The 27446-nt window shown below is 44.5% G+C and overlaps 1 protein-coding gene and 1 long non-coding RNA gene across 2 annotated transcripts in view; one reads left to right on the top strand and one right to left on the bottom strand.

Moving 5' to 3' along the window:
- LOC143267306 (uncharacterized) overlaps positions 1-27446 on the top strand; it is a 230488-nt gene that overhangs the window by 66028 nt on the left and 137014 nt on the right. The window lies entirely within an intron of this gene.
- On the bottom strand, positions 17545-26685 carry LOC143267297 (disks large homolog 5-like). Its single transcript, XM_076544600.1, has 7 exons — positions 26259-26685; positions 25256-25415; positions 23266-23409; positions 22232-22412; positions 21283-21398; positions 19267-19364; positions 17545-19110 (listed from the first exon to the last, which is right to left on the bottom strand). The coding sequence occupies exons 1-6, from the start codon at positions 26473-26475 to the stop codon at positions 19280-19282; spliced, it is 903 nt and encodes a 300-aa protein (XP_076400715.1). The 5' UTR covers positions 26476-26685; the 3' UTR covers positions 17545-19110; positions 19267-19279.

Raw genomic sequence — 27446 nt, 5'->3', positions numbered from 1 at the left:
CAGTGGCTCTGGTGTCCAGAAGAAACGGATCACTTTTCTGCTGCTATCTGGGTTCCCTGTCATGTCTGTAGCCAAGCCTAGGTCTGCTGGATGTCTTAGCTAGATGTACCCATGTGTCTTGGCACCTGGGGGCAGTCAGCTGACTGGTTGTCTTTCTAGGCGGCACTTTTAACAAGGCTGTTGTTCACCTGGCAGGGCATTTACTACCCTGTGGCCTTTTCCTCACTTAAAACAGGGACCCAACAGCTTTCAGGAGTCAGCGATGCCAGCACTTGGCAATTCTGTTTGGGGGCTTTTATCTCTTCCCTGGCATACCTTAAATGCCACAGATGACTCTCTTGCCTGTGGGGTCAGGAGCCTTGCTCTCCAGATGCTTAAGTTTTAGTTGGGGAGGTCTGGGGAACAAGAGACAGATTGTATTCCATGTACTGAACCTTTTTTCCTGATGATTGATGGCTTAAGGACAGCTTTGGGAAGATCTCCCAGTAGACAGACTAAACCTATCCTTTTGGAAGACTTGTCTGAGGCTATACAATGATTTTTGGCTTAAGAGCCATCCTGATTATTGTAAACTTATTTGTATGGATCTTAGCCGCTTCCAGATCCTTCTGTGTCTCTCAAGGCAGTTTGAAAATGAGTGGGTTGAGTTAAGGTGAGTTAGGGCTCGAGTCAGTAGAAGCTGCCCAAGCCTGCCCATTTGAGCTCACCAACTGCTGGTGGAACTGAGACAGAAAAGGTTGCACATGGCAGATGCAGAAGTGGGGAGTGAGAAGGGTTTAGAGCTTTAGCAGAAAGTTTAGAGACAAAGTAACTCTCTTATTTGCCCGTTGGCTGGCAGAAGTTCCCACGACTCTGTTATGTGTCCACATTTACCAGTACTACCAAGCTGTTATGTGGTCAGATTTACCGGTACCCGCACCTGTCCGCCAACATAGGTGGTAAATGTATCTGTCCCTTTGTCCCAAGGCCTTAGCCGAGAGAAAAATAAAACATTAAAATAACAAACCAGGATCAGACTCCAATCTCGGGCGTCCCCAAGGAGTAGAGAAAGATCTATGAATCAGCTCAAGTTCCCTTCCTCTTTGTCAAGGGATGGGAAGGGCTGCGCCTGTACTGCAGTTGGTCCACCGTTTACCACTAGACAGCATTGACCCCCTTGACAGGAGCAAAAATGTGCCTGCCCTTGCCAGCACAGCGCAAGGACAACCCCTGGGGTGTCCGTCACAAAGAATATAGCTCAGACTACAGCTGTGAGAACGTTGGACTCACCGTGGTGAAGAATCATGGCAGTAGCAGTAGTGGTAGCTGTGTGTGGGTCCATCGGAGGTGAGGGACGCACTCAAGGTCTCACGGTCTCACTGGATGGCGGAGGAGGTGGCAAGCAGCAGCAGTCAGCAGGTCCTTGGTGGTCTATCCAAGTCACGGCACCAAATGTTGGTTACGCTGCAGCACTCGTGGCTGGCCGCCCACCACGGTGGCCATGCCGAATGAGGAGAGTACTGATGGGAAGAATCACAAGCCATGGTTACCTTTCTAGAGCTTTACTGGGAGAGAGGGAGAGAGAGACAGAGACAGAGACAGAGACAGAGACAGAGAGAAACAGAGAAACAGAGAAAGAGACCATGCAGAAGGACGAGAACAGAAGGAGAGAGTGCAGAAAGGAACAGAACACACAGAGGGCACGCCTGCTTTTTAGGCTGGGACACCGTCACAGGGTGGTGACATAATTAAGGACAGAATCCTTACATTTAATATGCAGGATATAACAAATGTAAGTTGATACCACTTTTTTCTCCTACTTCTTAAAGAGTAACAGGTATAGTATTTCCCTCTACTCCAGCTGTGACCTCATCCTACACAATTCCTTTCCTCCCCATCAGTAACTCTTGACTCTCCCTCAGTAGAAATCACAGCTGAGGGCAACTGCTTTTGAGAAAGAGATAGCAAGGAAGAGAGGAAGACAACAGGGGAAAAGGCAGACATGAAATACTGTGGGGAAGGGTGCTTCTTCATGATGAGTCCCCCAGAGTTTACTTAATCATTGTGTAATGAAGGCTCCAGCTTTGTTCTGATTGACCAGAGGGTGGCTTAGCTCACACATGGAACGTGACAAATACTTGGTGACATTTTACAAGTCCTTTGAGTATTGGGAAGAGAGATTGATTATCCTCTCCCCAGATGAAGAAAGCTCAAAGCTGCCGAAATATGCCACCAAGAGCTAAAGGAGATGATCCTTTTCTGATGACAGGTCTTTTGAGTCTCCTCAGTAGACCAGCTGTCATACCTCAGGATCAGAGGAGGTCCCCATCTTATTCCATCTAATTGGATGAACCCCAAGTAACTCTATGAGAGGTAAGACATGGTTTTCTATTAGATGCTAGGGTCACTTAATATGCTCTGCCAGAATTTTGGGACCCCACTTTCATTCTGCTATCTTAATAATTGGGGTGCATTATATTTGCTCTCAAACTATGGTTACTACTCCATTATCCTGTGCTAGGGGAGATCAAGTCTTATCTCATCCTTTATCGAAATATTCCCAGGGGCCTGCCCTGAGAAGATTTCTCCCAGAGTCCTGGGAAAGATGCTATGGCTGGTGTGGGGTAATTGGAGGGAAAAGGATCCAAGTACACCGGGTTCTTCCGTCCGATTACTTTATTCCTCTGAGATTGAATTCTATCTACACAGCTTTAATTCTAGTCTTATATTTAGCTTCTGTCTTTCCCTTCTCTTCCTGAGTTCTCTCTCTACACAGCTTTAGTTCTGATCTCACACTCAGCTCCTCTCTGTCCCTTCACTTCCTATCCTCTCATAGCCCTAACTAAGCTCTTCTGCTATCGATCTCATCCTCATCCTCAGTTCCTCCATCCATGTCCGTTTCTTCCTTTCCTGTTCTCCTGACCTGACCCAATCTCTACCATCTACAAAAGCTCTACCTTGTTCTTTCTTCTCTAGCCATGAGACTCTGTTCCCAGCTAGGTGTTCCACCTGCCTCAATCTTCCTTCACCTAGTAAGCAAAAATCCCTTTTGTGGGCTGGAGAGATGGCTCAGAGGTTAAGAGCACTGACTGCTCTTCCAGAGGTCCTGAGTTCAATTCACAGCAACCACATGGTGACTCACAACCATCTGTAATGAGATCTGGTGTCCTTTTCTGACCTGTAGTCATACATGCTGTATACAAAATAAATAAATAAATCTTTAAAAGAAAGTTTTTTTAAAAAAATCCCTTTTGTTCTGAGTCAATTGCTCTGGAATGCCATTTGTCCTAGGAGAGGAAGGAGGGTCTGAGCTTCATTTGCATAAGAAACAAAGCTAAGAATCTACTCATCCACCTGTCTCCTAGATAGGCATTGTCCTGTAAGTATGTTACCTTAGTTCAGATCAGCAGAAGATCTGAGAAGCTTATACTGCTTTTATGGCCTAGGAATAATGGGTGCACAAGAAATTGATAGTAGGAAACAGCTGATATTTTAAAGCTGAAAAACTCCTTGATATTTGACTTCTCCTCCAGAAGGATTCCTTAATTCTTCTAGGTATAGCTTTATCATATACAGCTGAATCTCTATTTCATATTCTTGCAGCCTGAAGCACTCCTTCCTAATCCTTACCTTTCATCCAATTCTTTCATTCAAACTGGAACCTGGGCATGTCTCTACCTGGAATCATCTCAAAGTCATTTGTTCCCTGACTTGGCCTGTTAATGGTAGTCACACTCTTAACCCTTCTATTCTCTCTCCCCTCCAATATGTCTCAATAACCACTCAGACTTTCCCTCCTTCTGGGACACATCTGTTCTAGGCAGAGCCTCTCACTTTTCTCCAATTTCTATCAAATGTAAAGACCTCTTCTATTTCTATGCAAATCTTACATCCCCTGAAGAGTCCATCACAGGATTCCAAAGAATTTCAAATTTCCAAAGGCCAGTGTTCTTGAGTATACTGACTCATATTACATTACTCCCATTTTCACTGCCAAGAAGCTCAGTGGCTCTTGTCTATTTCAACAACTACCATCAGGTATGAGATGGTTGATCCTCTATTCCTTGGAACTCTTCCTATTAACACTCGGTATTTCCCTGTCAGTGTGAGCTTTTTAAACTTTCTGACAACACTGCTAAACTCTGCCTTAGAGTATTGAATGGCATCCACTGCTATACTGACCCATGAAGTTAGCAGGCTGAATATGGGTAAACAGAACATTTTCATTCCACCAAGTTATAGTTATCTCAATAACAATGACATTGGTACCTTACCAGCCACAAACTCACCTGGTACCAGATCATCTTAAGAAATCCAAATATTTCCATCCACAAATCAAATACCCTAAATTCCAATGTCTGCCTTGTTGGGATTCCTGGCTACTCCTCCATTTACATTACTGCACATACGCAGTTCAGTAGCCAAGCAAGGGACCTTACATTCTATATAATCCATGTACTGTGTGATTATGTAATTTACAAGCATGGAGATTACGCAATCTGCAAATGCATGGTGTAGAAACATAAGCCCATATGCACATATGCAGGTGAATCCATAAGAAGTGGTACACAGACCCCTCCCCCTCTTCTCCTTCTCCTTCCTCTTCTCCTTCTCCTTCTCCTTCTCCTTCTCCTCTCCCACCCACTCTCTCTCTCTGCACATGTCTTGCACAGGCCTGGTCACACTCTCTTCTGTCCCTCTCTTCTCCTAATTAAGCTCTGCTCGGATAATGGGTTTTGTCATGCCTTGTTGCCTTTCTTGCATGGTAACAACACTGTTTAATGAATAACACAGTGCGGCCACATTAAAACCAAAATGCCTTCCACAACAGAACCCATGACATCTGTGTTCAGAAGTTTTAGAATACTCAACCACTGTGTACAGACCACCCACTTCCACATCCAGAACAATATGGTTGACAGACAAGAGGTGTAATATGAACTGTTAAATGGTCTTAATAATGAAAAAAAATCTAGAGCCAGACATTGGGGTGAAAGCTGAAAGATCAGAGAAAGGACAAGCCAGCCAAGTTCTTACTTCTATGAAATCCACAGCCTCAAGAGTGTGAGTTCCTACTTCTTCTCTGCCATGAAGTCTCTTCCTGGGATTAAATGCACGTGTGATTCCCAGTACTGGGATTAAAAGTGTGTGCCACCACTGCCTGGCTCTGTTTTAAGTGTGGCCTTGAACTCACAGAGATCCAGATGGATCTCTGCCTCCCACATGAGAGGATTAAGGATGTGTACCACCACTGTCTGGCATCTATGTATCATCTAGTGGCTGCCTCTGTCTTCTGATCCCCAGATAAGTTTATTAGAACACACAACGTATTGGGACACACAATATATCACCACAGGGAGGCATTCTATTCTATACAGACCAATGGGATATTCAGTAACAACTGTGATTCAAACCATTGAGAATGTGAGCTAACCCAGAAACAACTGCCCCATAGGCAAAATTGTTGATTTTATCAGACTCTTCTCATGGCAAAAGGTAAAAGACTTAATGTCTATAGTGACTCCAGATATGCCTTCCACATTGTGCTCATACATGATGCCTTCCACATCTACACACACATGGTGCCTTCCACATCTGCACACACGGCACCTTCCACATCTGCACACACATGGTGCCTTCCACATCTGCACACACATGATGCCTTCCACATCTACACATACATGGTGCCTTCCACATCTGCACACATATGGTGCCTTCCACATCTGCACACACATGGTGCCTTCCACATCTGCACACACGGTGCCTTCCACATCTGCACACATATGGTGCCTTCCACATCTACACACACATGGTGCCTTCCACATCTGCACACACATGGTGCCTTCCACATCTGCACACATATGGTGCAGTCAGGAAAGAAAGCAGACTCCTACCAAATCCCAGGGTCCACCTGTCAAACACACCTCACTTGTTCCAAATCTTACAGAGGCTGCTCAACTACAAAAACAGTGTGCAGCTACCCAACACACACTGGAGTTCTTCCAAGAGAGCTTATCATTCCTGATATTGAAGCAAAGGGGATACTCAACACACTATGAAAATCTGGTACATAAGCAATAAACCTTTACAGGAGTTCCTTACTGGCCTCATCCACTGCCCAAACCAGAGAACTAAACTACAAACTCTTACTAAATACTGACCTGTTACAGGCCAGAAAGTCTTCAAGGACACCTCAGGACACTTCTTCCTCAGTGACTCATCAGCTGAGGGGCACACTTACCCAGACAGAACTGCTGCATGGATATCACCCATATGTCTAAGTACACATAACACAAATCACATTCACCCTCATGGCGCCTCTTCAGGCTGGCTAGAAGTCTGTAAGCCTTCCCAAAGAAAACGTAAAGGGATACAGAAGTCACAAGAATTCTCTTTACAGAGTTTATCCCTGGACTTGAGCTCCTTACTCCTCTCAAACCATCTAGTCTTTGTCTTCTAATAATCAACAGTTGACACCCCACACTCTGGCTATCATTCTCAAAAATAGAAAAGTCCCACTACTCCTGAAAATACCTCCCTAAGTCATCTCCCGAAGACATTGAGCTTCAACAAGGCTACCCCAATTCTTACCTTTTGCTCATTTAAGATTTAGAGCTATGTCAAAGCACTTTTATTTAGGCACATCAGAGAAAATGCACTGGTTCTCCAACTTGGTGTCCCAACCAAACCCTTTTTGGGGAAACTGTCTACCTCTTTAGAACTTGCCTGAACTTGCTCAAGGAGCATGCTAAGCAACCTTTGCCGCTCTCTCCTTGTCCCCTACCCCAACTTGCTTATTCATCTAATACTTCAGGAACTTGCCTACAGTTGACACTGTTGAGGTTATGAGACCTCTAATCTAGGAGAAGATTTCCAAGATCAAACCCTTTAAAGTATTTGCCTCACATTTAGAAACTGTTTATGCTAACTATGAGGGTTTAGAACATTCTTTGTTTCAGCTTCTCTTACTTCTCCCAACGAGTGTCATAATCTTAGATTAGTACACGAGGACCTGTATGTTTCCAGCTGAGTGGGATAATTTCTTACTCTCAAAGTATGGATTTGACAGTTACCCTCTGATTTCTCCTTTTCCCTTTTCCCTCTCTCCTATAATTCCCCTCCTTTGATATCCTAACAATTACCATCTCTACTACAAGACCACTCTACCAAGAAACATCACTACACAATCACCTGTTGGTCAACTACAAAGACTCACCATAACCTAACAGTATGTAACATCTCCCACAAGGCAATACCTGTCAAGGCATATTGAAATGCATGCTGAGAGATCACTGATGACCCATCCCCAGACTGTGATTCATGCCACAGTCTCTGTTATCCATTTGGATAAAGCAGAACATCCAGTGTCCCCATCTCACTCCTACCCAGGTTTCAAGTTCTGCCTCTCAGAAAAACTCAGGATAATTACCTTGGGGATGAGGACAACATGGAGGTCTGCTTCTTTTCTCTGAGGAAAGCTGGGCTTGACACAGTGGTATCAAGACAGTCAAGAGAACTGGGAATAATGACTACCTGCTGTTCAAATCATTATTGGTATAATGGGTCAGGATACCATGCAGTTCATTTCTTTCTACGGGCTATTCTCTGTAGCTAAATTGTCAGTTTCTCTACCTTGTTTATCTTCTCATCTTGCTCAGTAAGGGTGGAGAGTTGGGATGATGCCTTCTCAGTAGTCGCTAGACATAGATAAACTCAAGTGAACATGTACAGTTGAGTGTCATAGAACCAGAAGAGGTAATGCTAGGTATAGGTTAAAGGAGCCAAGGAAAGAACTCCTTGACCATGATTTCACTCTGGGACCAGGGATAAAGAAAGAAGACTTGATCTCAAGTCTATGACCAGGATCAGGAAAAAAAAATACCACCAATCCCTGAGCATGCCTCAAGATCAGCTAACAAAATTATACCTATCCCTGAACACAGAATCCCACCAATCCCTGAGCTTTCCCAAAGAACAGACTACAAAAGTCCCACAAATCCCATGTCAAACTGGATAGCTCCACATCCCCAAGAGCCCACACATAGACTGACTTCTGCTCAGTTGCTTGGTACTTCTCAACCAAGCAAAGGCAGCCACCCTCTTGGGTTTTTCCCTCCCAATATATGCCTTGTGTGTGGTGTGTAGTATGGTGTGACTTTGTGGTATTTCTTGTCTCCTGATTGCCAGGATAAATTCCAGAGTAGAGTTGTATCAATTGCATTGGGAAACCTTCCCCTACCAGAGCAGAACTGTGACATTTCCACTGGGGAAACTTTGCCTGACAGGGCAGAGTTATGACACTTCTGTTGGGGAAGCCATTCCCATCAAAGCTGTAATATTTACACTAAGTCCCAAGTAGAGGCCTGAGGAAGAAGGAATGCTTGAAACCCATGAAGCCCTGAAAGAACAGGTCAGCTATCCTCAAGCTGGTGCTGTGGATATCACTCTGTATGCTGTAAATGTGTTGCTCTGATTGGATGATAAATAAAATGTTAATTGACCAGTAGCCAGACAGGAAGTATAGATGGGATAAGCAGAGAGGAGAATTCTGGGAAGACACAGGCTGAGTCAGTAGACGCCATCCTGCCATCCAGGGAGCAGCATGTAATGGCACACAGGTAAAGACATGGAAAACATGACAACATATAGATTAACAGAAATGGGTTGAGTTTAAATGTAATAATAGGTAGTCAGTGGTAGGCCTGAGCTAATGCCCAAGCAGTTTTAATTAATAAAAGCTTTTGTGTGTTTACTTGGGGGATGTGAGTAGGAGAGATTTGTCCCAACTACAGGACAGTCAAGAGCTTGGTGAATACACAAGGGAGTTAATCTACCTATCATTAGCATCAATATCCATGGAAATTAAAGTAATTAATGGAGGGTGAAGTTCAGCAACACCCTATCCTGATATGGATCTTTTATCTGTCATCCTGGGCCACTTGCTTCCCGGACTCTACTCCCAACAATAATAAAATTAGAGCACTCTCAGCCCAGTAGTTGCAGATTGATAATTCCTGGATCTCTGCCAAACTAACCCTCAGAAATCCTCCACTCTATTCCTGCTATTTACGAACCTAGAGAAGCAGGCAGACCCATTGTTTCCCAAAGTCTCCCAGCTGCTGAGTCCCATTCTTGAAAGGCCCAGCTCAAGGCCTATATCCTCCAGGAAGCTCCCCATCCCCTGAACAAAACTCACTGTACCTTCACCTGAAACATTTATTTCTTGATGTTTTACCCTAAGACAGATGGCCAGCTTCCTTCTGCCCCTCTCTCTTGTCTAGACTGTCTATTCTCTCTCCCAAGTAGCATTCTCAGTCTCACCAACATGTCTCTGTGAACCCCAGAGGCACTGTGCAAATGCCCAAAATGGCAGTTGGTGTTGCCTCAACGGTGGTGACATCAAAGAGGATGCTCAAGGCTCTCCAGAGTACAGTAGAATGTTCAGGGAAGTTACTGTTAGGGTCACTGCCAACAGCCCTCATCTACCTGCTAACTAGCTATTCCCCAATTAACCAGTAGTTACCGTTTTAGGAGCCTTCCCAGAGACACAGGGGATGCCCTGCAGCACCTCCTCCTTACAAACCCAGAGATTTCTCGCTGCCTCATTAGAATCTTTTCTCTACTTATCTGTAGGGAGTTAAAGACACATTTTCCAGAAATAGCCCAAGAAATGCCACTTTCCTTTTTTAAGAGCTCCAATCAATAAGATAAGAAATAAAGATTGCTAGGAAATTAGTTTAGGATGGGGAGGAAAGACCAGTCTCCTGTAGTGAATATTCACAGTGAGTACTATCCACAAGGCTATTACAATATGTGGGGGTGATGGGGCATTCTGGATGTCCTGTCAGAACAATAATAAGTCCCATAGGTAATGATGAAAATTTCCCCAAAAGCTTCAGCAGAATACACTACAGTCATCATGATGTTAGCAAAGGTGCGATCAGCTATTGACAGGTCAGACTGGTGATAAGTACTGGGACTCCCCAGGTGAGCCCTCAGGCAACAAGAACAAACACTCCCATGAAGAGACATGTTATTCATGCACTTGAGTTTCAGGAAAGATGTCTGGCTAGTGAGAGGCTGATCAGGGTGTGTAAAGACATTCTCAGAGAGAAAATCAAACATGTCAGAGTAATGGAGAGAGTATGTTGTGTGTCACTGATATTGTACTTCACCTAAAGCTACATAAAATGCCAATTCCTTGACCTGGAGCCACCTGTGACAATGCATATGGCTTAGGAAAGGAGATGCAGCCAGTGTTGTGTAAACCATCCTTTGGATCTTAAGAATGTCAGTCAAAGGGTACTAAGAGCTGTACCAGAGCCCCTCTTCACCCTTAAATTTACTGACAGCCCAGGAAGTGAAGAGCTGGTAACATGTTCAGCCTGAATTGCACAATCTGCAGAATGCTGGACTGTGGCTTCAGAAGTATACTTGGTGGACCCAAAACAAATGAGTGACATGAGGTGAACTGTGTCCTTTTAGATGTTGTATCACACTGATAGTCCATGCTAGCCAAGGTCAGCTATCTCAGGATTATCCAATTCTGGAAGCCAAGCGACCATGCCTGCCCTACACACTGTTTCATCTCAGTCAAAGGTGGCACACAGATACTTAGAAAAAGACTACCAAATGAGACTCTGCCCTAGCAGGTACTGAAAGTCCTGGCTTCATTCTCCCCTTCTGTGGCTGTCAATTCTCCCATTCCTCTATAGGTAGAGGGTGTCTCAGAAGTCAGCTGGTTTCCTCTGACTCCCTGCACAAGGTGACCCAAGAGACTACTTCCTCGGACTTATTCACAGTTGCACAGGATGCAACTTGGCTTTAGAGCCTTCAGTCTTCTTTTGTCAGAGCCAGAAGAAATCTGGTACTATTCACAAGCACTCAGGGAGTGTGGGGGTGCCCAAGTCACTTCCAGGATGCTTCAGACCTTCACATTGACGGAAAATTCATGCAGGATAAAACGTGGTCATCAGATTCACCTACCCTTCCTCACATACAGCTGAGGACACCCAGGGAAGTCAGGAAGGGGACAGTCTCTGTCCTAATGCACTACCTCTAAAAGCTCTCAGGCTACACTGGAGATCTGTGTGCCACTCATACAGCAGGGATCTCAGAAACCTTAGGACTCACTGGCAGACAGCAATGCCTGGGGACTCCTACACTGCTAGTGGTTGTAATGTGAAGTATGAGAACCTCAAGCTTTGCCAGGGCAGTTTCCTCTCCCTATTTTTAGTACAACAATTCCTCAAGAAATGGAGTGGGGATGAAGAGCAGTGATGATAGTAAAATAGTTCCCCCGATTCCTTCCTCACTCAGAGGGAAAGCAGAATACCTCCAGCAGAGCAGGCTGTCAACTCCTGACTCTCTGACAAACTAAACAACAGAAATCCCTAACTCTGGGTCTGCTTTTTAGAAACTCAGAGAAGGATAGGCTCCTTACTTCCCAGAGGAGCTGCTGAGCCTAACTCCTGGGAGGCCCAGGGAAAGTCCAACTCATCCAGGAAGCTCCCTATCTCCTGCCCAGTAATCACTGTGCATTCCCCTAGAACATCTATTTTTTTGCTGTTTTACATGAGACCAAATGCCAGCTTCCTTCTGTGTGTCTCTGGTCTCCTTGTGCTCTCCATTCTATCTCTCTAGTAGTCTGCTCAGTCTTTTCTCTAACATGTCTTTGGTTGAGTCTTATAGGTACTGGACAAATGCCCTAAGGGTTATGGGTGTCTCCACAACACTGGTGACATCTCATCACCAGATGATGACAGAGCTCTCCAGGATACAAGAGATTGTCCAAGGAAGGAATTGCTAATGTCACATGGTACAGTCCTCACCTCCCTGAAGCCAATGTGCCTTTTCCAGGAGCTTCTCCATGGCCAAGCGGAAAGATGAGAAAGTGTCACCAGCTAGACACAGATGGAGCACTGGTTTCAACCAGATCCTAGCCCCACTCAGTGAGCTGAAATAAGATGGGGTGCAGGAAGGCTTCCGGGGCTGCTAGGCACTCCCATCCACTGTACTCTCTGAGGTTTACTAAGACTCAGTAATTCCTTTCAGGTAGAGAATGAGCATCAGACAAGGCTGTGTCTTCTCCAGCACAGCATTAAGGAACTAAAAATGGTACTAATGACTACAGCTATAAACCCAATCCCCCAGCACTTCCCCATAAGTAACAGGTCACTGAAGAATGAACTACTGGTCCAGTTCAATGAAGGTCCAAACTGAGGGAGGTTTGCAAACTCTCTCTAATCCCCGAAAGTGGTGGCAGGTGGTGGCTTGGCACAACACCAATAATTATGCTGGATTAGGATCTTCCACAACTGAGGTACAAGATAGCAGCTGCAATCCTCTTCCCTATGGACTCAAGCAAAGAAATATAGGCTAGAAGATTTTGTAAAGGTGCCTCTCTAAGTCCCTGTACTATTGCTGTGAAGAGATATCGTGACCAAGTCAACTCTGATAAAAGAAAGGATTTAATTGTGGGCTTGCTTACAGATTCAGAGATTTACTCCATTGCCGTCATGGTGGCACCAATGCTGCTGCAGCAATAGCTGAGATGTACGTCCTGATCTGCCAAGAGAGAACTGGACTACTCCTGGCTTCTGAAACCTCAAAGCCCATCCCCTAGTGACAGACTTTCTCCAACAAGGCCACACATCTTAATTCTTCTCAAGTGATGCCACTTCCTGATGACTAAGCATTCATGTATATGAGCTGAATATAGGGATCTGTTGCTGGATCCTAAGTGCTCCCTTGAAAGAGGGGGTTAGAAGAAGTTGTGTCAATGACACAGACCTGGGAGTCAATGGAAGGGAGACATCAGACTCCTTTAATCAGTAACAGAGAAGGCCTTATGTACCCTCCTCCCAGCAACCAGTCTGTGTTCCAATCCTGTGGCATTACATGGTTGTCCCTCATTGGCTGAACATGATCAGGAACTCTGACTGTAATCAGGAACTCTGACAGTGCCTGTTGTTAGGGCCTGGGTCAGACTCCACATGATCAGGAACTCTGACAGTGACCAGGAACTCTGAAATTGACAGTTGCTAGGCCCTCAGGCAGACTCCAGGATGGCTCATAAGGAAGTATATTATGTGCATGCCTTGGCAACTGCTTTGAGCCAATTTCCTCGACTCTATGGGCCTGTCCTACTACAGATACATTCTTATTTGAACCACATCAATGCCCCTGTCTAAAATGCAAGATTGATCTCATCATCAGCATAAGCATCTATGTATATCTGGATGGCTCAGTTGTCTTATCTATAAAATAGAATGATAATGTTGAACTTAATAATTGTAGGAGAAAAATGCATTTGCTTTTTTGGGAACCACCTAATACTCCTCCTCACCCCCACCCCTGCTCCTGTACCCTCTAATCTCAGTTCAGTGGCCATATAACATCCTTCCTCTTACTTTGAGCACTCAGGAGGTCTGGTTACGTTCCTTTTCATTTCTGCATGGATCCTGACCTCCAGGCAGGTAACATGTTTGCTGTTGAAGGTGGTGCAAGTGTTACAGCTCCAGAGGGAAAAGTAACCTGACTTTTTGGGAAGTCAGACCATACCTGAAGCAGTGAAGGGAGGTATCCTGGATACCTACAGCACTGGAGGAAAAGTTATTCTGATTTGTTGGGAAGTCAGGCTATACCTGAAGCTGGGGTCTGGTGGGGGATGGTCTCCCTGCAGGATGTAGCAATCCTTCTCTTCTCTGAGAGAGAGCCATTACAGCTGAGCCCTGTTCTACCCCCTTTAAGGGAACTGCCCAGCAGAGATATCCATTCCTTCTGCTCTCCCCCACTAAGGGAAAGTCCCAGCAGAGGTATCCATTCCTTCTGCTCTCCTCCACTAAGGGAATGTCTCAGCAGAGGTATCCATTTCTTCTGCTCTCCTCCACTAAGGGAATGTCTCAGCAGAGATACCCATTTCTTCTCAGCTCAGACCCAAGATGTTACTTCTGCTTCACTCTGCAAAGGAGAAACCACTGCAGAAATGTAGCAATCAGCTCAGGAGATGGCATAAAAAAATGCTACTTATGCTCCTCCCTTGAAGGGACTTCCTAGCGGAAGTATCTCTTTCTTCTTCTGCTCAGTTCCTCTAAGAGAACATCCCAGAAGAGACTCTGCCCCTCACCTGTGAAAGAAGATCTTCACCCAAAATCTTAAAAGAAGAGATTTATTTGGGAAGGAGGAATCAGGATAGAGGATGACTCTGCCAGGGAGGAGAAGGACAACTGATAACTGAACAGGCAAAGAGGCTCATGTAGGGTATCTTAGGGGTGGAGTTTTTCCAGGAAGAAGACTTTCTGCCCAGGGATCAGTAGGTTTTCTTGATCAGGGCTTGGTTAATTTAGTTGGTCAGGGGCAGAGTTGGCTCTGGTTTTAGGGCCAAAGTGCATTTCTTTTATTGGTCCTTTTTTTTAAAGTTCTTTGCCTGTAGTTTCAGGGTCAGAGTGTATTTCATTTACTGCCTCTGATTCCAGGGCCAAAGTGTGATTCTTTGGCTGTGGTTTCAGGGTCAGAGTGTGTTTCTTTGGTTTTTGTTTCAGGGTTAAAGTGTTTCTCTCACTGGTTTGGGTTTCAGGACCAGGATGTGTTTCTTTTTACTTTCTTTTTTAAAGAAATTTTCTTTATTTTATTAAAATCTTTTCATTCATTTTACACACCAATCAAAGATTCCTTCTCTTCCCTCCTCCTGACACTCCATTTTCCTCCACCCAACCCACCCTTCACTTGCCCCCCACAAGAAGGCAAGGCCTCCCATATGGAGGCGCATCCAGTAGATGCAAGTCCAAGCCCTTCCTCCTGCCTCAAGGATGCACAAGGTGTCCCATCTGGAACAGGGTTGGAGGGGGAAAGGAATGAAAGAGAAACCATGATAGAGGAGATATCATGGGGATAGAGGAAAAACCCGGTGCTGTGGAAGTTGCCAGGAATCCCCAAGGATGACCCCTGCTTGGACTACTAGAAATAGTGGAGAGGGTGCCTGAACTGAACTGGCTTACCCCAGTGATCAGACCGGTGAACACCCTAACTGTCATTACAGAGATTCTCTCCAATGACTGATGGAAGCAGATGCGGAGATCCACAGCCAAACACCAGGCAGAGCTCCAGAAATCCAGTCAAAGAGAGAGAAGAGGAATTATAGGAGCAAGTGAATCAGGATCATGATGGGGAAACATGCAGAGACAACAAAACCAAATTAGTAGGAACTCATGAAAGTTGGATCAATGGCTGTGGAGCCTGTATCAGAATGGACTAGGCCCTCTGCATGATGAGACAGTTGTGTAGCTTGATCTGCTTGGGGGGTCCCCTGACAGTAGGGTCCAAATCCATCTCTCATGCATGAGTGGGCTTTTTAAAGAAGTTTTCTATTCATTTTACATGCCAATCACAGAGCCCCCCTTCCCTTCCTCCTCCCACTGTTTCTTTCACAGGCTCTGGTTTCAGGGACAAAGTGGATTTCTTTTTCTGTCCCTTTGATGCTACAGGTGGGCTTCTCCAGAGGTCACCAAGCAAAGAGTCTTGGTCCTGGTACTACTCTCTACTGATTGGAAAGAAAAACAAGCTCGTATTGTTTATGAGAAATTCTGACTGTCTCAGGTTATCCCTATGAGGAGAAGCAAGAGGGCTCAGAGCAGGCACACACACACACACACAGAGAGAGAGAGAGAGAGAGAGAGAGAGAGAGAGAGAGAGAGAGAGAACTTTCCAACAACAATCTAACAGCAGTTGCTTGGGAAAAGAGTGCTATCATCCCATGTCATTTGATTTCTCTGGTTTCAAGGATTGTGAACTGAACCTGATCTCTAAGGTTCCTTTATTCATGCAGGCAACTTCTCTCTCTCTGGAGTGATGTGTACCTGAGACTGTCACAGCCTTAGAAAGGTTGTTGACTACAGCCAACGATGGTCCTCGTGACATGCAGATTCCTGAGCTTTGGCCTAGACACTTTGGTCAGGCCAATAGTATATTGAGCCCTCTCTGCCCACTGCTCAATTTATCAGCAAGACTCTAGTGAGACACGACCCCATGAATCCCCTCTAGAAAGTATCCAAGATGGTTATGACTGCATGTAAGCTAGGAGAACATCCCTGACTTATACCTAAGGCTTTCATGTCCAGAAGCCCAGCAATTGTCTCCAAGGCCTTGGCTCTGCTGGGTGGCTAGGGAGGGTTCTGCCTTCTGCAGGAAATCCAGGCTGGTCTATCAAATAAGAGGCTTCAGCTCCCCAACTGCTACCTGTTCTGGGAGACAGAACCAGAGAGCACACAGGGCCAAGTCAGGCCATGTTTCTGCATACTGCTACATCGGCTCTCTCTCCACAGTGAAGACAGGCTGTTCTTCACGTTTATTTATATTATTGTCTTAGGGAGGCTCTCTTGTAGCCCAAGCTTGCCTCAGACTCCTGATCATTCTGTGACTACTTCTCTGGTGCTGGAATCAGTGGCATGTCACCACACCACCATGCCTGGTAGCTCATATTTATTGGATGTTCCCTTCAGTGTTACTCCTTTGTGCCTGCTGACATTTTAATAACCTTTGATAAATGTCAGCTGAATGAACGAATTATGGGTAGAAAAAGAGATTGTTAACAGCTAACAATATACAAATAGAATGCAGTAAGTGCTAAATGGTCGTGGAATACAACAGAGACAGCACGGAATGAAGGAGGAAGGACATTGTCTCCCCTCTACTGTCACAACATTGAACATTCTCAGTGTTTCCTCACTGAGGGTCTCTGTCCATTTAGAAAAAATCAGAGATGTATGTGTGTGTCTGTTGTCATGCACAGATCCAAGTCTTCTTCTGTATGAAACAAACCTTCTACAACCCCCAAAGCATTTGTGGTCCCCTCCCTAGCATCATTCTGGCAGCCTCACCTTCTTTCATCGAACATTTGTTTAAAAATCTCAAGGAAAACATGGTTTTCCTTCATGATTTTGCCATAAATGTCTGTGTCACTTGAAAAGACAAGTTTGAGAGCTGCCTGGTATGGAATTCTGTCCTCAAAAACCTTTATTACATTTACTCATCTGTATACTTATATATGTGTTTGCACACATGTGCAGAGCATGGATGTAGGTCAATGGACAAGTTGCAGCCATTGGTTCTCTACTCTCACCATGTTCATCCCAGGGTCATACTCAGGAGTGCTGATTCTGTGGATGCCTTGGCTCTGGGTGGTGTATAGACTGCTCACAGCTAAGAGGAATGTGGATGACAACAGAAGGACCTGGACCAATTTTGAAACATTCAGAACACGTTATCCTCATTTGAGGAGTCAGTCAGCTCCAGTTTGGCATGGACAAGTGTAGAGACTGTCTTGCATTTGCCACAATGTATGGGTTCTTGGAGAAAATAAGGACACAATAAATCATTGTTAGCCAAGCATCTATAGAAGATGTGTTGGGGCATTTGGAGAGTAACAAAGGTCTTAGCAAATCTACAAACTTGAGATGACCACATTCTCTTAATCTGTTTCTCTCATGATGTTTTGCTATTGGCCTTCTTTATTTCTATGATTTGTGTAGCCAAGATAAAATAAGAAAAAGTCCCAAATCACTCAAATGAAACACATAATAATATATTTATATGTGTGCATCAGTTGGAGAGATTCTAGCACAAATGAGGAAAGGGAAGCCAGTTGTCTCAGCTTCAGTAGGCCAAGACCTGGCACCCCCAACTACATACCATTCAGAGAACAATTTGTGGCACATTTTATTCTCTCCATCAGTAAGGTGGGTATCAGGGGTACAATTGCATGTCTCTAGGCTTGTCTGCATTATGTTTACCTGCTTGGTCATTTTCCAGTCCATCATCCAAACCACAGATTTTAACATGCTACATATCCATGTTTATGGTCTCTGTGTATTCTGTCCTTCGTTGCAACACCTGTGACACCACACCTGACTACAAAGCTACTTTCAGAATGAAGAGAATGTACCAGGGTTAGCTGTCCCGCATGGAAGAACTTACCCTGTTGGAGGAGGGATGGAAGGGTAGCGGGGAAGGTGGGAGGGAGAGGGAGGAGGGATGGGAGGTGGACCTGTGCTTGGTATGTAAATTGAATAAAAATTTTTTTTTAAAAAAATGAAGAGTTGGAAGTTACTTTTTTATTCGTGAAATTACAGAGATTTGATTGAATAGGGGCTTAAAAGGGCACTTAGTATATCCAGTGTATAGCCTTAGCAATATATAAAATCAAGAAAGAAAAGAAGCAAACAGTAACAAACCAGCAAAACACAACAAAGAACACAAGATAAATTCATGCAAACCCAAAAACAAACCAAAACTATTTACACTAAGAAGCATTCTCATCATGCAGTGCACTGTCCTACACCCCTTGGCTGGCTTTGGACACAAGTTGGAAGACAACCCTGAATTGATATAATCTCTTCAAGACAAGTCTAGTCATGCCACTTTTGGGCTCTTAGGTTAGGCCATTGCCAAAGTTGATCTTATGCTATGTTGGCCACTATATGATTCTGTCAGCTAACATGTGTCTGTGTGCTGATTCAAGACAAAAAAGAACATGGGAGTATCTGCTCTTCAAGACATAAAAGATCATGGTGGCATCCTTCCTAAATCATTTCTCAGAACAATTCACTTCACCAACACATGTGCACAACATTGAATAGCTCAGGACTGGACTAGAGTGAGAATATGATGCATCCTTTGTGTGGTCTGTCTGGATGCAGCATGACATCAACACAGTCTCTGTTGACATATCTCCCTCCACATATGAAGGACTCAGTCAGCTCACAAAAGTTTGTAGCAATAAAATTTCAGAGTAATTACGAGCAGAAACATATTCTCTCTCCATGTTGTTGTGGCTCTCACAGGGAACACTTGCTGGTAGATGTCAATTTTTTCTGCATAATTCTTGGTGTTTTTTTTTTTGAAACTCAGTAATCTTCTTGATGGTTTCTTTACTCCATAACTAGTGAATCAACAGACACATGGATCAGATTATAGAGGGACCACATGTAGGGCAGATGATATTTGCCTCACTGGTGATTTGAAAACCTGTAGTACATGTCTTGTTCTGAGGAGGCCTTGATGCTAGAGTGAAGAATGTCAGGGGTTCCGGTTGACTATGGATTCCTTCAGCCTCCTCAGTTCTCATAAAGGGTGCTGTGAGAGAAGAAAAGGCAATCAGATCCAACAACAGCCTTGCTGGTTTTCTGGTTAGACAAATTCAGGGCTTATGCACAGAGGAAACTGGAATTAAGGAAGAACTCCACCCCACAAATGCCATGTTGCTGGGGATGGATTGTCATGGTGGCTCACTTGCTTATGACACTTAGTGCTCCTGCTGCAGCAGCTCTGTGGGCAGGAGGCTCTCATCCTGAGCTGTGCACTGTTCCAGATCATGTAGTTTTTCTGACCTAGAGGAGAAAGTTAGTAAGCACAGAGTCCTGGTGGGGATCCACCATGTCACCTGTCAGTCTGTGATATCAGAAGAACTCAATTGTGCTGGAGAGTCAACAATGATCTTTGGCAGCAGTCATTGTTTGTACCCCTAAGGAATAAGTGTCACACAATAGCTGGGCCTTGAATTATTTATTGCCCTTAACAAGTACCAGATGTTGATCTGAGTACTTTATGTACTGTGCTCTATGAGAAAGAACAGGACATTTTCCTACAGTCTAAGGACATCATTTTAAACAAAAGGAATACCATATTAAATTCATACATAACAGCACAGTGGAGATGCAAAGATTGTTCATGATGAGTTTCTCAACAACCACCTCATTTTTTTCCTTCTCCAATTTCTGTTTATTTCTTTCTAGGCAGAGTTATAATATGCATCTCTGGCTTGCTTGATACATGTTCTAGGATAGCTACAAAAGGCCACAGATTTCCTGCCTGTGCTCCCAAAGGGCTTGAATTAAAGACATTCACCATCACACACACACCTGTCACTATTCCTGATTTTTAATTGATATTTTATTTTTCTCACCATATTGTATAAGGCTGTCACAGGTTGAAATAGAAAACCTAAAATTTCAAGTTGTTTTCCTTCTATTCTTTTTTTTAAAAAGGGGATTACATGAGCAAGCATCGTAAAGACCTTGATGGGGAAATCTACAGAAACAACTGAACCAAGCTCAAAGGAACTTGGGAAATTTAGATCGACAGCTGTGGAACCTGCATGGGACTGGTTTAGACCCTCTACATATGGGAGACAGTCGTATAGCTAGGTCTGTTTGAGGGGCCCCTGGAAGTGTGATCAGGATCTATACTGGTGCATGAGCTGTCTTTTTGGATCCCATTACCTAAGGTTGAACACCTTGCTCTTGCTTGACAAAATGGGGAGGGGCTTGGTCCTGCCTCAACAGAATGTACCAGGCTTAGCTGTGCCACCATGGGAGAACTTATCTTGTTGGACGAGGGGATGAAGGGTGGGAGGAGAAGTTGGGTGGAGAGTGGGAGGAGGGAAGAAAGGGGGATCTATGTTTAGTATGAAAAATGAATAAAAATTAATTTAAAAAAGACCATCTCATTTTTATACATAAACTTAATACAACTTTGCAAACTAGACAGCTGAATAAGGTCATGTGAAATGATCAGGCCTCCCGCTTAGAAGGCACCTTAAACCCAGGTAATATGCAAGATGGAGCCTGTCATACTAGAGCAGCATTTCTTGAGTCATGTGTCTGTGAATATTGTCACTGCATGGTCTCTGGCAATAAACAAAAACAGCTGTGTTATCCTTAGGCCTACACCTGTGTATCTACCTCCTGGTACTCTAGAGGAGGCTGTTACACAACACTCTGTGAAGGTTCTGAACAATCCTCAGCAGAGACATCTGCTTGGGTTCATCCTGCCAAAGACTAAACTTATTATATCCCCAGTACACTTTACATGGGAAATCTTCAAACAATGAAGACAATAAGTGTTACATAAAATAGTGACAAGGGTGTGAATCTCATCCCTACAGGTGATATTCCTGAATAAAGATGTAATTTCAGATATGGTGACACACACCTTTAAATCCCATCACTTGTGAGGCATAAGCAGGTAGAGCTCTGTGAGTTCAAGGAAATCCTGCTCAGAACATACCAGAGATATCCGAAGGGAGGCATGGGGCACAAGTCTACAGATACAAGAAGTATCAAACATACTGTTTGCTGGATAAAAGTTCTTATTGACGGGACCAGCATAATACACTGAGTTCTGAGTTGGACTACTCTTGCTTGGAGTGGGGAGTCTTGCTGATAAGCAAAAGCCCACAAAGGATTGAGAGCCCTAGCATAGGGGACCCAATTGGATCCATACCCCAACTTCAGCCTCGGTTCCTACCTCATCTGGGAGACAGTCAAATGATGCTGCAGCTTTATTGCCAAGTGCAATTGCTGTGAGACCAGCTCCCTCTGCTTCAGCAAGCTCTGGAGTCTCTCCTCCATTCTTTGCTGCTCCTGTTCATTAGAAGATTGTGTCTTTAGTGGAGGCTTGAGTATAGTATAGTTAATACATTCTCACAAAAGTGCAAGCACACAGAGGACCCCAAGAGCCTGCTGATCAGTCAGTCTCACCAAATTTCAAGCTCATGGGGACATAAGAAAGCCTGCTTCAAGTTCATAAGACAGAGACTGACAAAGAGAGAAACCCAGTGGTCTCCTCTAGCTGTCATCCACATGCAATACACACACACACACACACACACACACACACACACACACACACACACACACACACACACCACAGACAGACAGACAGACAGACAGACAGACAGAGAGAAAGAAGTGAGACAAAAACAACCAAGTGATAGAGGAGCAGGTATCTTTAGAATAAGCACAGCGGCCTTTATGAAAAGTCCCAAAACTCAGCTTTCATTCCTTGGGAACTAAAATGGTCTAGGGGAGCATACTCTACTTGGTCAGTCTGTGTGGAGGTGGTTAGAGAATTTTTTACTCTTGAACTCAAGTCTGTGTATAGCAATCCTTCCATCACAATGACAGGTAGCTGTGTGATGAGTGATTGACCTATTTCCCCCTTTTGACTACAGCTTCAAGCAGAGCATCAGGAATTGCATGCCAATGACCTAGATTCTCAGAGGACGCTCACTTCCCAGAAATACTAATGCACAGACACAGAATGAACAATTTAATGTCATAAAGTGGGTGGATGAATGGGTGTATGGATGAGGAAAGTGATGAGAAAAAGCACAGGTGTCTGGATGGGTAGACTGGTTAAGGTTACATAAGTAAATGGTGCTGGACCTAACTTTGACCCAGCTGCCTGTCCCTACCTGCTGTTCCTCGTTCTGGAGGTCACTGGTCTCTTCTTGGTCCTTACTGGGCACTTTCAATTCACCCAAGTGGTGCTTGAGCAGGGCCCATTCCTCCAGTAATTTCTCCTTCTCTAGCCTCAGCATGTCCAACTTCTTCATCTGCTGACTCTGCTCCATCAGGAGCCGGCTCTCCAGATCACTGGAAATACACTCCAAATAGTAAGAACTTGCCAGCTGCCTCTGTTCACCCAAGACTCCATGCCTCAACAACCCAGCCCTACCCCAGGTTCACAGGAAGATGTAAACAAGAACCTTCAACCTCAATGAGAGTGGCACTCAAGGCCAAAAGTAGAGAACAGGTATTTCCTACAAGAATCAAACTCTTTCTCAAAATCCTCCAAAATAACAGAAATTCATGCACTTCCATAAACAAGAGGAATACCCCACCTGTCCTAATCAGTCCACTGTCATGAGGAAACACCAGCAGGCAATGTGCAAGTACACTTGGGGAAGTAGGAGACCCAGAGGGTGCGTGGATCCCATAGCAGTCAGCCCCTGCCAGACAACCCTCTCATGATGCCAATTGCTCTTCTACCTAACCAGTGCTTCTCAGAATGTGGGGTGTGAACCCTTTGGGATCTAGGAGCCTTTCACAAGGGACATTAATAGATATCCTATGTAGACATTTACATTAAAATTCATAACAGTAGCACAATAAATTTAAGACATAACTACAATATAATTTTATGGTTTGGAGTCATCAAAACAATGAAGGAATGTATTGAAGTGTCACAGCATTAGGAAGGTTGATAACCACTGATATGGAGTCTACTGAGTATGGCAATATGGTGCTAGAGGAGCTAACAGTCTCTTTAACCCTCAGCAAAACAGAGTAAAGAGGCCTAAGTCCAAAGGCTGTTTACTAATGATCTTGGCTAAGAAGCAGAAAAACTAGAAGCACATCTGCAGACCCTGCAGTCCAGAGACAAAGTTCAGAGTTCACAGTTAGCAATTGTACAACAGTTGGGGTCCCTACCAAGACAAACACTTACCAAAGGAAGACTTTCTCCTTGGTCAGCTCTCTGAGCTTCTGTGCGGCCTCCATATTCTCATTCTCAAAATTCTGCAGGTCTGACATGACCTGCTGATGTTGCATCTTGAGCTTTTCATAGAAAGGATTTGGCCTGTGGTAGGGCCTGGACCCAGATGCAAAGAATTCCATGAATATAGGCCTCAAGGATCACATGAATTCAGTGTGTGTTCTATATTACTGGAATTAATGAAATGCCACAGCCTGGCTCCTATGTACTTGGACCTCAGGCTGCTTATGACACTTGCTCTTCTGGTCCCAGGCCAGCAGAGGCAGGATGTTAAGAGGGATGCAGCTGGGACTGAATGAGCTCCCTCAGGAGTCCTGCACAGCCAGCTTGGTATGGAGTTCCCACGAGTCTATCACAGGTCTGGGTCCACCAGAAACTGTGATGTTTCTGCTGTCCTCAAATAAGAGATTCTCATTCCAGGGTGCTTATACTGATATGGAGGTTAAAATCATATCATGAATATTTCTTAGGATGGGACTCAATATTATTACAGCTTCTTAAATACCTCCAGGGCATTCTAGTTGGCACCAAGGTGAACACACTGGCAAAGTGCTATACTGCTCAAAATAGGGCTCCCAGTACACCATGTAGACAACACCTAGATACTGAGACAAGCAACACTTCATGCTCAATCATAGAGCATTGATTGCAGGGTGAAGAGGGACACATATGCACAAACACACAAACACATAGATACAGAAAGATGGAGGAGAGGGAGAGACAGGGAGACATAAAGAGAGAGAGAGAGAGTGAGAGAGAGAAGCTGAGAGAGGGAAAAGTGATAGAATGCTCTCATTGAGATGCCAAATTAATACATGCGATTGTGTCATCTCAGAGAGGACCAAGAGCAGCAGACATCAGTAACAGGCCTTGCTACCACATATTAAGATGTGGAACCAGGCCCCTCCAGCTGCTACTGAAAAGACCTAGCAGATGCCATAACAGGCTGCTCAGTCTTCTCTCAGAGATCAGGCCTCAGTTTCAGTTTCCTGAGACTTGAACAAGCAGTCTCTGGCAGGGCCATGAACAAAAGACATAGTCCTTGCAGTAGCTCCCTTTCTGCACGTACTCTGACTACTCAAGGGTCAGCCAGTTGTTTAATGTCTGGCACCTCTCACCAACTTAGAGCTATGTGTATGGGTCAGTGTGAATGAGTGAGGCCCACCAGCCTCCATGGCAGCTCAAGGACAGAGCCTGGGCCACTGCGCCAGCCCCCACTGTCAGTACATGCAAGGCCAGCCATCCCCCATGGCAGCTCAAGGACAAAGCCTGGGACTTGTATAAGATGCCTCCAAATGATAACTGTAACCCCCAACCAGTAAATTCAAAGGTTACACACCTTCAGCTAATCATATGACACCAAGGCTTGTACCACCCTGTTTGTGGTTTTTCTCTTTAAAAACCCCTCACCCTGAGATCTCAGGTCTGTCCTCCTTCACCAGTTGGACGCAGTCTAAGCATGGGTTTCTTTGTTATCAATAAACCCCAGTGTGTTTTGCATCAGTTATCAGCTCTGTGGTGGTCTTGATGGGGGGGGGTGTCACGATGCAGCCACAACACTACTAGAAGCATCTAGCACACAATGTCTTGCCAGGCAAGTTAAAAAATGACAGCATTCTTACACTAGCCACCACCACTTGACAGGATCTCTCCAAATGTATGTTGGGAACTCACACATTACTGCCTCAATCCCTGAGTTATGTGATTCAGGCCACAGGCTCTGGTTTTCATTTGGAGGAAGCAGAACAGTCTAATATCCCCATCTCACTCCTGCCCATATGTCAGGTTTTGCTTCAGGGAAGCATTTAGAGAAATGGTGTTGGGCAAAGGGACACCGTGAAGGTACACCCAACCTCTCAGAAGCCCATTTCTTAGAAAAAATAAACTAAGGGTGATATTGTAGAACCAAGACAGTCACCATGGACTTTGAAACAGTAAGTACCTCTTGTCCAAGGATCCTTCGGTTACTAAGATGAGCCGATCTCTCAGATCATTCCTTTGGGCGGTCATCTCCCGGAGCTGAATGGTCAGACTCTCCACCTTCTGCTTCACTTGCCTCTTTGTGAGGTGGGTTGGAGTGGGTGGTGGTTCCTTGGAGGCCCCTGTGGGTAGATGAACACAAGTGAACTTGCATTGTGACAGGACATGAACAGGTCACCCTGAGACCTAAGAAGATGTTTGAGAAAGGATGTAAGCAAGCGATTCAGTGACACCACAAAGAAGTTTGCCCTGGATTGAGATGCCGTCGCTGGGCATCTCAGGTCTTTCATCTCTCTGACAGGAGATAGGTGTCTCAGCCAGCTAACTTCATCTGCTCCTTTAGTACATGCTTCAGGTAACTAAGGAGAGAGCTTCCTCAGGCTTATTAACAGCCCTGGATTCTGCATTCAACTTGGCTGCAGTTCACTAGTTTGGGCTTTAAAGCCAAGATAAAATTGACACAGTCCACAAGCACTCAGGTCATTAAAGATGCATAACTATCCTGACAGGTCACTCTAGGCACATGGCAAAAATGGAGAAGCCACACAGGGGCAGAACATGGTCACCATCCTCAACAAGATTCCACAGTGATAACAGCAGATACACAGGGCTGGTGGGCAGTAAACAAATGAAGCCACAGAGGTTGAAGTACATTGATGACATGCCTTTTGCAGGGCACACCACCTCCTACCCTAATACTGGCTCTTTTGTACCCTCTCAACCCCTGCCCTCCTGTAGGATGGAAAGGCAAGAGCTCCCAGCACAACAGCTTTGGCCTTACTTGCTCCTGACTTCTGGGACAGACAAATTAATCTTCTGGAATCTTTGAATTTCAGGAGCCATGACAAGCAGGGAAGTCCAGTTGGTTCCCAGAGACTCCTATCTCCTGTATCCCATCACTGGAAGATTCTGCTCAAGCCTATGTCCTGCAGGAAGAAGATCCCAATTTCCTGCCCAGAACTTACTGTACCATCTTCTGGACCATTTCCTTCTTGATCTTTTACATGGAGGCTGAAGGCCAGCTTGTGCCTGCCTCTCTCTGCTCTCTCTTCCCTCTCCATTCTCTCTACCCAATAGGCGCCTGAGTCGTGCCAACATGTTCATGGCTGAACTGTAAGGGCACTGAACCAACTGTCCAAAGGCAGTTGGTGTTGCTACAACACAGGTGACATCAGCAAACATTCTAAGGTCTCCAGGATACAATAGAATGTCTAGGCATGAGACCCCCTGATGTCATGGGGGAACTGACATTGCCTCCCTGCTAATCAGATGTCTTCATAACTCACAGGAAGTCAGGTTTCCCATTCTAGGAATCTCTCCTGGGACTCAAGAGAAATCTTTCAGCACCCTTTTATTCCATAGCCAGAGATTGATTTCTGATGGTTTGGAAATGCCTCAGTACTTCCATGTGGGAAAGAAAGTGAGTGTTCATCTACTGAATGTATATGTCCAGAAGGTAACAGTATTATAGACATTGATGTGGGATATGATTCTCCACAAGTACCTGCATCTCCTTATTCTCAAGAAATGATAGACTTAATGATAATCGAAAGGATACTTTTTAAACAACTTCCTGGTATGGAACCTACAGAAATAACTGCCAGCAGATAATATGCAGCTTATTTAATTTAAGTTGATAACAGGCAGTGGTGGCACATGCCTTTAATCCCAGCACTTGGGAGGCAGATGCTGGTGGATCTCTGTGCGTTCGAGGCCAGCCTGGGCTACCAAGTTCGTTCCAAGAAAGATGTAAACCTACACAGGGAAACCCTGTCTTGAAAAACAAACAAACAAATAATTTGATGACCACTTGCAGATTGCATTATCATGTTACTCAGGACCTATAGATAATCACTACCCAGTACATCAACTTTTAAGGGTTTTGAAAATACTCAATGGGTATGTCACAAAATTATATCTAAAAGTCCTGTAGAGTTTGCTCTTAGTGATTTTACAAATAGTTCTTCAAAAGACCAGCAGCATATATTTTATACACAAATTCTTCACACTCCTCAAAATGGATAGTACTTTCCCCTTACTGTACAGCTCAACAGTAAAATCTTACTATATTCCATCAGTTTTTATTAGACATTGCTCAGTCATAAGTTATTTTTAACTCACTTCATGTATATATTTGCACATAAAGGATAGAG

This window comes from Peromyscus maniculatus, chromosome 9, assembly GCF_049852395.1.
Source record: "Peromyscus maniculatus bairdii isolate BWxNUB_F1_BW_parent chromosome 9, HU_Pman_BW_mat_3.1, whole genome shotgun sequence".
Classification (NCBI taxonomy): domain Eukaryota; kingdom Metazoa; phylum Chordata; class Mammalia; order Rodentia; family Cricetidae; genus Peromyscus; species Peromyscus maniculatus.
The sequence above is the reverse complement of the archived record's forward strand: the minus strand, read 5'-3'. Positions and strand labels throughout refer to the sequence as shown.

What these genes read in the sequence shown, in the direction of transcription:
- LOC143267297 (XM_076544600.1), bottom strand. Translation starts at nt 26,475, where the DNA reads ATGTTTGCTGATGTCACCTGTGTTGTAGCAACACCAACTGCCTTTGGA. An exon ending in ATGGTCCAGAAGATGGTACA is followed by an intron (nt 25,416 to 26,258) that starts GTAAGTTCTGGG and finishes ATCTACCCACAG; the next exon opens with GGGCCTCCAAGGAACCACCA. An exon ending in GAAGGATCCTTGGACAAGAG is followed by an intron (nt 23,410 to 25,255) that starts GTACTTACTGTT and finishes ATCTGGGTCCAG; the next exon opens with GCCCTACCACAGGCCAAATC.